Consider the following 11,098-nt stretch of genomic DNA (forward strand, 5'->3'; position numbering starts at 1 on the left):
CTCAGGATATGCAGGTTTGGTAATGAGAAGGAACAGAAAATAACAAAATCCTTACACAAATCAGAACTCACATGAAATAAGCAGCTCCAGGGCAGGTGAGTCGTGCGTGTTGACGTGTCCACGCCTCTGCGTCCACAGGTGAGTTCGTTTAAAAGTTAATTAGCCTCTCCACGTTGTCTGATGACAGAAAGCAGGAAACGTGGACAGGAAAGTCACCGAGCTGTCGTCTTGTAGTGTTGAAAAAATACACGATGAGTGATTCAGAACAGCAACAAGTAAGTTCTGCGGCTTTTTGCAGGTGTGAATGCAGCTGGACGGAGCGAGAGGTGCCAATTTATCCACCTGCTGCATGCTGAAAATAACAAAAATTTATGTGCAATAGTGATGTAAACTTACGAGTGGGATTATCATGTTTTAGAGGCATGCTGTAATTTTATATCGTGCCTCTGAACATGGCTTTACTGCTTTAAGTCGTGCATAAGGTGAAAATTGAGCACCACGTTGTCTCCATCCACGCAGAACGCAGCACAGGAGTGCGCGCCTCAGTGGCCTGAGAAAGGAGAGGAGTGGAGTGATGTAGAGGATGGCACGGAGATGGACTGCGGACTTCTGCAGGCCATGGCTGAGGAGGACGAGGAGATCAACGTCTACAATGAGGAGACGTTTGGGATGGGTGTGTACATGCGTCTGCGTTAGTCACCAGAGACCATGTAGAAGGTGGTTCTGCTGCTTTTGTCCTCCAGATTGCAACCAATCCAGCTGTTTTTAAGGCCCTGAAGGGGGTTTAAAGGATCAGTTGAGCTCCTGTTGCAATTTTGCATTTGCCAAAACTTGATTTGTTGATTTTTAGTCACGTGTGTTGACTATTAAAGATTATAAACTGGGAAGAAAAAAAAATCTGGAAGTAAAAGTGCCTCAAAAATGTGTCAAGCGTTGCACCGTTTGACACATTTTGTGACACCTTTGCTTCCAGATGTTTTTTTCGGTCTCAAGTTTCTAGCAGCACGTTTCCGTCAACACAACAGCAAATATTTGTATAATAATAATATTTTTTAGCTGATTTAAATAGATAAAAACAGTGTAATTTTATGGTCAATCATTGTGAAAGTATACAAATAACTATTTATAGAAATACAGTTTTGATGTGGACATTAATACAGCTTTTTTAAACATGTAAATTATTACTTCTTTCTAGATATTACTTGTAGTTTAAAAAAATAACAAGTCTGCAAAAAAACGGTTAATGAAATAATGTGCCGTTTTTCATTCCTTAACATCATGTTTTTCTTCAAGACATGGCAAGTATTTGTGAAATTGTGTCATTTTCTGTATCTATTTAAATACTGTAAATGTAATATTTTATAGTCAAACATAAAACAAGTAATTACCATTAGGAAAAATCAAGTTTCTTAGCATAACTGAAAAAGCTGCATATAAAAACTCATCTCTAAATCATGCTAATTACAGTCTAAATTTGATGTATCTGCTGACACAAATGCCTGATCCATCAAAAATAATGCTGTAATGTTGTTAATAATCCTAAATGTCAAACAAAATCATGCTACAATTTGATATTTTTTTTGGTTGTAAGACGCAGAAGGCTCATTGCCACCGTTTTAAAATGAAATGCCCATCATTCGTGTATCTTCTCAGCGTCTTTCCAAGCTTCTTTCTGACTTTATCTCTTTATGTGTCCGTCTTGTAGATCTAGATTCACACGGAACCACGGATGGACCCGGTGACGACCTTCAGTTTGGGAAACCGTCGCCTCCAACGCCGCCACCACCTGACCCCAAACCTCCGTCCCCTCGCAGAGTCCCCTCCCCTCCCAGACAGAAGCCACAGTATTTGCCCCGGACCGCTCCGGGGCATCGTGGCAGATTCCGGGGACAGAGGGGAGGGCTGGGCAGGGGCCAGATGTTCGAGGACCCAGCTGTGATGAGGATAGTGGAGGGACGACCGAGCATCAAGGTGACAAAGATGCATATATTTATTTATTGTCTGAAGAGTGGATGGATCCGTCACAGCAGCTGCTTTCATTCTGGTCTGTTTTTGCCTTTAAGAGTCTGGACAGCGCCATAGTGGATTATGGGAGCGCCATGATCAGGAGTAACTTTGAGTATGATGTAAGTGTCAGCCTGGGATAACTTTACTACACTTTGTGCTGCTAAAGTTTCTTCCCTGTTTGTTTTTATCCTCAGAGGTTGTCACCGTCTTACAGAAAGACCAGAAGAATCTCAGGATCAGTGCTTCAGGTTAAGAACATGTTGTATTCTGTGTGATAGGAGGTTAAAAAGCCGTGCTTTTATCTTAAGTCTCGTTTGATTTTTGTCTCGTAGGATAGTGCTATAGTGTGTGTGATTGGTCACAGAGGCAGAGGTCAACACCTGAACTCCAGCTTCATGGATTTCCCGTATCCTGCCTCCACCTTCCGGGGCAGAAGGGGAGAACCCAGAGGATCCTTCTCCAGGAGGCAGTTTGGCCATAGAGGGCCATCTCAGGTGGAAAACTAAGTCTTATTAGATACACATATGTGAATAAACTAGTTCTGCCGATGTCTGTGTGGTTCTAATCAGAAAATTCCATCATTGCAGTGCAACAGGAGCAACTTACCCAAAGACTGAACATGATTCTACTGTAGTCAATAAAAGCAGCTACAGCAGGCTGGTGCAAATGTGCCATAAAGATCTGCTCTGCCAAAATATATAAACCAGTTTTCTAATTATAATTTTTACAAGAGGTTCATGTAGCCCCTTTGCACAGAAATGAGCCAAATGTGTCTGTTTTTTTTACTACTAGAATGCAAGAAATGTGTCAAACAGGGCCTCTGTTTCGGAGTCTTGATTAGCATTTATTCACTAGAATTAGCTGATGGTTGCTAAATAACTTTGTTCCAACGCAGTCTGCTGGTCTGTGGATGTTCCCATTTTACACAAACTTTGTGGAAGCATATTTTCACAGTGCAAGAAGACATAACAATCCCAAAATTAAGTCTCACTCTTGTGTTTTGCTACAACTCGACACTGTTGGTGTGCTGCAGTCTGCTCATGTTGTGTTCAATGTGGCCAGAGTGTTTGACTTTACACACAGGCAGCCCAAAGCCTGCTGAGGGCCCCAAAAAGCCCCAGGAAATGGCCACTGTTCATCCAATCTATTTCAGACTTGACATTGCACTTCCTGAGCTCCCCTTTAATGCACCTACCAGCTTTGGCTGTTATGTATTATATATTGCACATAAATGTTATGCATGGCTGTTGAGCTATATGAAGAACAGACATACACACACAGATTTGGATTCTTTCATTTATGAGTGAGGTAATTTTTGTTTTTTTGCCAAAGGTCACTATAAGAGTACTCCCTTAGCTTAACACAGATTTTAATAATGGGGGAGGAAGGCCAGCAGGAAGTTCACAAAATGTACCTCACACTATTTGAATGAAACTCTCTTCTTCATCCCTGAATCTTACTTTCTTTTCGCAGATGCATGCCCCCATGGCACCAGGGTCTCCCGTCTTCTCACGTCAACCTCTGACCCCACGACAGCTTTACAACCAGGTTTATTCTATCAAGAGTCCAACTGTTACTGACACATTAACACAGATGTGGTTACAGATGTTTGTTGATTTCACTCATGGCATCAATTTGTGCTGAATCAGTCAGGGGGCTTCATGTTTCCTCCTAACCGGCCGTGCCCCTCCACTCCTCAGCCTCTGACCCCCAAGATGATGCAGCTTCGTTTCGGCGCCAACTCACCGAGGCCGTCGCCCTTCTACAGCCCCTCGTCTAATCCGGTGCAGCATCTCAGGTGATCTCACAGGGACTCCAGGTGTTTGGTTTGTGGACTGAAATATTTGTCAAGTAAATTTGTGACCCAACAGTCTGGCTCATCCCACATGAGAGCATATAAAACTCTCTTTGTTGACATACATTTTACAGTCTTGGACATTGATTTGTATTTTGGTTGTGGAGTGGAGATAAAAGATGGAGAGAGAACAAGTTTCCAAACTATATTGCATAAAGCTAAAGAGGCCTGTTTATGCTCTGACTCTACATGTAATAAAGGACACCATCAAATGTAATGGAAGCTGATGTTTTTATTTGTGAATTCTCTCTTTGGCCAGCAGGTACCCTGGTCCCGTCACACAGCTCCATCCCCAACATAAACGACTACTCACTCAAAAACAACGTATGTTCCAAAGGTTGGTGCTACATCCAGTGAACAACTTGAATTCTTCATGCTGTGAGTTAGCTCTGTTTCTAGAAAACATCTGTGCTGCTTATAGAAAGTTGGAGGGCTGGGATCCTTACTGCAATTTAATGACGGGCAAAGAGAAGGAGTGGATCATCCGCCTGCAGATGATTCAGCTGCAGAGTGAGAATCCGTACTTGGAGGACTATTATTACCAGGTAGGAAAATAAAAGCTCTGCTCACCTATTTTCATGTTTTATTTACTATTGCTTTAGAGCAGGGGTGTGAAACATGCGGCCTACGAGCCAAAACCGGTCCTCCAGAGGGTCCAATCCGGCCCTCAAAGTGTAATAATGACAGAAGACATTAACTGCAGATTGTAAATTTGTAAAACTATAAATTTAAAATAATTTGTAGACTGACAAGTTGTTTTGATCAAAAATTAAAATACTAGACTTTTAATTTTTGTATTTTTTTTTCTTTTATCTGACTTGTTTGTCATGTTTTTGTCTTGTATTTTGCTTTATTTGTTTTATGTATCATTATCATGTCTACTTTTTAATCATTTTTTTCACTTTTGTCATTTGTCCATTTCTCTTTTTTGTCTATTTTTTCTCTATTGTTTTGCATAGCTTGTCTCATTTTTTGTCATATTGCATCTCATTTTTGTAATATTTTGTCCTGTTTTTGTTTTTTGTCTGACTTTTGTCGTATTGATCATAAAGTGAAATACTATGTCGTTCATTTAGAGATACCTGCGACTAAATGTTTTGTTTCTTTGTGGACACTCTGTGATCTGGAAGTTGTAATGCGTAAATGATAAACTAAAAAATAATATTGTTGAAACTGAATTTTTTTTTTCTTAAGAAATTTCAGGTTTTTCATTTTGTTTTGTAAAAAGATAATTCCCAAAATATGAACATTTTCAGACTGAGCTTATTTGCACTAAAACAAAGGAAACATTTGGAGTTGTGGTTCTTGATACGTTATTGGTATGATTTTAATGGATCGGCCCTCTTCAGTTAAAATTAAGCTGAATGTGGCCCTTGAACTAAGATGAGTTTGACACCTCTGGTTTACAGCCAAATAATCCATCGTCAGCCCTTTTATGATCTCACAAAAAAAAGTGAAGTCTGACCATTGGTGTATTTCAACTTTGTCCCAGGAGTACTATCGCCGAAAAGAAGCCAAGATGGCCGAGGAGGAGCTGGGCATCAGGAGCAAGAGGGAGCCGCCCAAACTCACCACACCGTACATCACAAAAACAGACACCTACACACCAGGTTGTCCTCTTGTCATGTTATTACTTGACTTGAATTATGAAGTAAATCATAATGACTCCACACCACCATGCACTCTGCTACATGTGCTGCAGATGGACTGTAAACAACACTGGAGTGTCTCTGCTGCACAAACTATGTAGTGACACAGACTCTAGTTATGGCTAAAAAAAGTAAATGCATGATGTAATGTATGGTTTAATATCGTTGATATTCTTTTACCCTCTAGACCCCAGGCAGTTTTTTTTTATTCCTGTTACATTTTTACTGACTGTAGGTTCATTTTTCTCAGGAATATAAAGTCCTGTACCTCTAAGGAAACGGCACAACCATGACCGAAAGTATGACGGAACTTAGAAGTGTTTTGTGCAGAAGAATACTGTTAGTATAGATTGAAGAAATAATCTACCTATTATAAACACAACCTGCAGTTCAGTCAAAAAGACTCTGAAGTTTTTGATTTAATGGCTTTACAGTTATGCCAAGAAGTTTAGAATTTTGTTTTTACAGAATCTGCAATTTTTAAAAGATGAAACTTATAGAAAGAAGTTATTTTTCATGTAATTTTCACGATTTTAGGTTTGGTTTTCCCAACAGAGCTGTAGTCACACGTTCGAATGTTCACAATGAAACCAGGGTTCAAAACACCATTTTAAATTTATTTTTTGTGAAACCTAAGCTATGAATGTAAACAAAAACTTAAAATAGTGTAACTAGAAGTCTTTTTCTCTTCCAGTGGTGCACATTGAAGGCTCTCTGGGTCAGGTTGCTGTGTCCACATGCTATTCTCCTCGTCGGGCCATTAGTGCAGTTCATGCCGTCCAAGCCCAGAGTCCACACGAGGTGATTTTCAGTTTCTGGCATAATTGCCGTTATTTTAAAATCCCAATCTGCTTTCCCTGACACTTTCTTCTCGTTATTACAGGAACAAAAAGACACCAGGCAGCAGCGGTTAGAGATCCTCAGCAAAATAGAGAAGGTAGCTGCTCAGTGTTTAGTTTGATGCAGTGAGTTTTTTTTATTTCTTCAACACATTGTTCCATCTGTTCTGCCCTGCAGCTGTTCATAGTTCTGTTGGAGGTGGAGGAAACGGAGAGGATGAAAACCACAGTCCTGTCTGAAGCAGAAGAAAAAAGGTTTATGGAGAAAACTCAGAGGAAAGTGGCACACATCTACTCTCAGCTGCAGCACCACCCGTGAGTCATGCTGGACGCGGAGTGTGTGGTGGAAAGTGAAATTATTTCTGGTGTTTTCAGAATTAACAAGCTGATGTTTAGATTTGAGCACTAAAACTTCCATAATTTTTTGCTGTAGAGATTCAGGAGGAGAGTTTCTTCCTTTCCTGCTCGTCTCAAAAGGCAAAAAGCTCGTCGCCCGTCTGCTGCCGTTCCTCCAACGCGATTCTGCGCTGAACGTCTTGTGCATCGTGACCTCTAACCTGCCGACGCTCATGAGCAGAGATTCAGATGAGGTAAGGGCAGCTTTACATGTCATTTTTACTTCTTTGCTGTGCTTTTCTTGGGAGCAATATAATGTCAACTGAATGTTCTTCTTTGTAGCTGACGATTACTTTATCAAAGGAAAGCAAAACAGATGGCATCTTGTTTTCTACACATGTACTTTATTGCTTCTTGCTTGCTTTTATTACATTTAGATGTGCTGTAACCTATTCTAGCAAGGGATCAACAGTCAAAGCTTATTTGTAATGGTTTCAGTAGCAAGGTAGTTAATCTTGAACTATATCTATGGATGCAGAAGTGAGGAATGAGCTTCGATGGTCAAATCCTCATGTTTTGTCTTTGCAAAATGATTGGGATAATTCTTATTCTCCATCATCCTCTCAGGCCCTCCCGGTGCTCTACCCTCCTCTTCGAAATGTGATCGGTGGCCTGACGTTCAGTCAGCTCATTGGCCTCCTCAAAGATCTGATGTCATCAGAGTCTCTGACAACGTTTGAGTGTCTTACGCTGGCCTGCCAGAACAAGGTCTGCGCTTTTTGTCGCTGCTGGGCTTTAATTTTTCTGCATTTAATTAGAAGTTTGAGGTTTTCTCATGTTCCTTTCAGTTTGGTCTGTCCTTGTTGTACGCTCTGCTGTCCCACGGAGAGAAGCTGCTGTCCTCAGGTGTCCCTCTGGAGCCCAGCATCGGTGACTTTGAGACCTGGTGGGAACTTTGTGTCCAACGTTCAGTGAAGGGAGGTGATTTGAGCGTTCTTGTGAGAGGTTGTTTGTGTTTTTTTTTTTTTCTTTTCTTTTTTTTCTTTTTTAGGACTGACGTGATATTCCAGGTGGCTGGACAGCTGTCTCAGTGTTCACTGGTGGAGCCGCTGCTCCTACCTTCAAACCTGCTCACTCTATTCTGCAGATACCTGGACAAACGTACGGTGCATCAGCTGAAAAGCAACATGGAGTAGGTGCTCTTTTTACCTTTATATGCATTGACAGATATTCTCACAGCTTTGGAAATGATTATTAGACCACTGCAGTTACTGTTACTGATTTTGAAAGCAAATATGTGGACTGATATTTATTTCCAAAGCTGTACATTTATTTGGTAGACCCAGATAGAGTTGTGAACAGAAGTTTACATAAAGTTGTAAAGACTGTCTTGTGTTTTCAGTGACTCTTGTAATTCTTAATTTTTAGATGGAATGATTGAAATGCGCATCTTTGTCATTGAAAACAATCATGAATTTTGGTTCTTTCATAGGTTTAAGACGGGTCTTTTGAAAATATGTCAAATCTACATCCAGCAATGCTAATAATTGAATAAATGGTTACTGTCCACAAGCTTCTGGTTGTACCTTTGACAGAACTGGTCCGTTTCAACTAAATTTGTTGGATCTTGTTTCTTCATCACGGCCTACAGGTTCTTAATGGGGTTTAAGTTAGGACTTTGGGGAAAACGGCCTAAAACCTTAATTTGAGCCTGGTTCAGTTATTTCTTTATCACTTTGATGTGTGTTTGGGGTTGTCTTTTGCAACGTCCAACTACCTCCAAGACCTTCTGGCTGATGATTCTAAGTTTTCCTGGAGAATGTGCAGGTAGTCTTGTCCTCCATTGTTCTGTTTACTTCATTGTTCTACTGGAAGCAGCCCCAGAGCAGAATACTATCTCCACCATTGGCATTAGTCGCCTATGCAGAGGATAAGCCAATGCTTGAAGCTTCACCAGGACTTAAAAGTTGATGAGCCGCCAATCTTTACCGTATCTAACAGAGAGCCTGAGACAAATGCTTGCAGTTCCAACTAGACAAGCCCTCAGTCCTCTATCAATTTTGATCATCCTATGTATATCCCTTCCTACTTGATCTGCTGACCTCTAACTCCACAAGTGAGCAGGGGACCTTAGACTGATCTTCAGTGCCAAATTTGATTATCCTGACTTCAGCACTTGCAGAGATATCTGACCGGACATACACACACACACACACATACATACTTACCCAGCTAGATACAGAAACGAATGCAGTAACCCCGCTGATGTACGTCAGGCGTGGTTAATAATCTGTGCTTTACTGCCCCGAACAATTGTAGTTCTACAGTCTTTATCAAAAACAAACTATTCATTATTACCGGCTTCTTCAGCAGTCAAAACAGTTTTTCTTTCGGGGTGGAACGCCTGCCCAGACAAAGATTAGTTCCTGTTTATAATATGATGCACTCATTGGCTCCTATAGCCTAGTTGAGATGAAAATGACCAAGGGACATTAAAACAATTGTTAGCACTGCGATATGTTTATTTCTGACTTGGCACATTTGTCATATTTTCAGATGGGGTATAATAAATCTATGAAAGAACCTAAATATTTTTTTGAGAAAGATGCAGGGTTTCAATGATTCAATCACAGAAAATTCAGAGTTGAAGCACTTATTGTAAACTCCAGGCTGCCCTGATATACGTGGTCTTTACAAGTGTACATGAACTTTAGTGCACAACTGTATCATTTTCAAATATCTTTATTTAGGTCTGCAACTGCATTCCTGGCTCTTCCATCGTAATGTGGGCGGCAGCTGGTGAGACGTTCAGCTGAAGACCAGGTCAAGATGAGCGCTAGAGTGAAATGAGCAGAAGTATAAAAACTCCTCGATGCTCATAACAGAAGCCGTATAATGTGCTCTGACCTTTTGATTCTTAGTCCTTCCCCACCCCTCGTCCCTTCACAGTTTTGCACTCTCAAACTGTTTCCCTTTTCTTTTTTTTCCTTTATCTGATCTTTTTACTTTCCTCCCTTTGGTCTCCAGTATCAATTTAAGCTTCTCTCAAATCACAAACCTACTTTTTAGTTGTTTTTTTTTTTACCTAAATACCAAACACAAGTCAGACTACTGTCTGTCTTTCATCACATTTACATTAATTCATTTCCAAATGTGCTCTTGAAACTCTATTACAACACATTTGGGACTATTTGAGTGTGCTGGATCCGATATGGTGACCAGGTAGAGGATTGCGTTGTAATTTATGATTGTACAGCTGAACCTATATGTTGATTATTATGATAAAATAACCATTTAAGGAAGTTGTCCTGGCATGGCCCAACACACGCCATGCAGTTTTGGGTTTTTTGTAAAATAAAAACAAGCATGGATTGTGTATACATGTGTAGTGATAGTAAATAGGATGTGTTTGATGTAATTGTCCATCTTAAAAGTTTCGGTTGTGAAGAGATTTTTGTTGTATTTATTTGGAAACAGGAATTATTTAAATTGCACCCTTGTAGAGCACTTGCAATATAAATAAAAAAAAATCTTTGAAATTGCGGAACGGCCTGTTTCAGTCTGCAGAAAATGTATCTGAGCTTAGTCTAATCCCGTTTGCTCCTCGTGTGGTTTGAGTAAAGTGGCAAGTCTGCAATTCAACCCTTTCAAAGGAGCAGCTGGACTGTAAAGCTCATTTTTGGGGAAAAATAACTAATTAGTGTTTATCAACTTAGAGCTTCATGATTTTTTTTTTTTGGTAATTGTATGACAAGCAAAAATTTGTCAGTTCTTGGACTTTTTCTTTAACTTTTAGAACATTAAAACGTATGGATATCTATTGAAATGAAACCATGTAAGAAGTATTTGGAGAAGAATCACTGTTGGTGGAGCTGTTGACTCATTCAGCTCTGAAATGAGAGCCACACTGTTAAGAGGCCAAAAAGACTGGAAGCTGGGTGTTATGTTATCTGTTCTTTACAATCTCCATCTTAAGAGGAATTGAAACTGTCAAATGTTGTGAATAGAAAGAAATGTGTGGAAGTATAAAGTCATACGAAATGGAAATGCTCAAGTGCAAATACCTTAAAATTGTACTTCAGTACACTGCTTGAGTAAACGGTTATTTTCCATGAATGAGAACCGTATAATTAAATTAACAAAATGCATTTATTTAACAAATTCAACAGTCAGTGTTGACAAATCACAAATATGGATACAAATGAACAAAGGCTGCATCATGACTTAATCTGAAGTTTAACCTGGTTCAAAAATATCAAGCAAATGTCCAGATTTTCTGTTTTTTTTTTTTTGCTGAATGGACTTTAAACCAGACTAGTAATGTTGTGCTGAAACGCCAGTGTGTGAGATTCCTAAAGGGAGAAGCCAACAGGAGAAGAAAGGGTTCATAACAGCTGCAGAAAACAAATATT

At 39.9% G+C, this 11,098-nt stretch overlaps 1 protein-coding gene across 7 annotated transcripts; it reads left to right on the forward strand.

The window, feature by feature from the left end:
- Positions 1–10,233, forward strand: patl2 (PAT1 homolog 2). Of its 7 annotated transcripts, none has more exons than XM_051939630.1 (19): positions 1–275; positions 520–673; positions 1,706–1,971; positions 2,064–2,126; positions 2,202–2,255; positions 2,340–2,501; positions 3,481–3,555; positions 3,657–3,805; positions 4,122–4,199; positions 4,284–4,407; positions 5,355–5,472; positions 6,206–6,312; positions 6,395–6,448; positions 6,529–6,665; positions 6,784–6,940; positions 7,314–7,454; positions 7,535–7,632; positions 7,738–7,878; positions 9,437–10,233. In XM_051939630.1, exons 1-19 carry the CDS (start codon positions 252–254, stop codon positions 9,468–9,470), a joined length of 2,136 nt encoding a protein of 711 aa, XP_051795590.1. In that variant the 5' UTR covers positions 1–251; the 3' UTR covers positions 9,471–10,233. The 7 variants fall into 7 exon arrangements, with proteins under 7 accessions (XP_051795590.1, XP_051795592.1, XP_051795595.1 ...); XM_051939632.1 differs by having other exon boundaries at positions 4,125–4,199; XM_051939633.1 differs by having other exon boundaries at positions 2–275; positions 3,708–3,805.
- Positions 10,234–11,098: the final 865 nt, after the last annotated feature.

The sequence above is a fragment of the Acanthochromis polyacanthus genome, chromosome 19 (genome assembly GCF_021347895.1).
Source record: "Acanthochromis polyacanthus isolate Apoly-LR-REF ecotype Palm Island chromosome 19, KAUST_Apoly_ChrSc, whole genome shotgun sequence".
In the NCBI taxonomy this organism is placed as follows: Eukaryota; Metazoa; Chordata; class Actinopteri; family Pomacentridae; genus Acanthochromis; species Acanthochromis polyacanthus.

Coding starts and splice junctions, on each gene's coding strand:
- patl2 (XM_051939630.1), top strand. CDS start 252: ATGAGTGATTCAGAACAGCAACAA. Junction 276..519: donor GTGATTCAGAACAGCAACAA/GTAAGTTCTGCG, acceptor CCATCCACGCAG/AACGCAGCACAGGAGTGCGC. Junction 1,972..2,063: donor AGGGACGACCGAGCATCAAG/GTGACAAAGATG, acceptor TTTGCCTTTAAG/AGTCTGGACAGCGCCATAGT.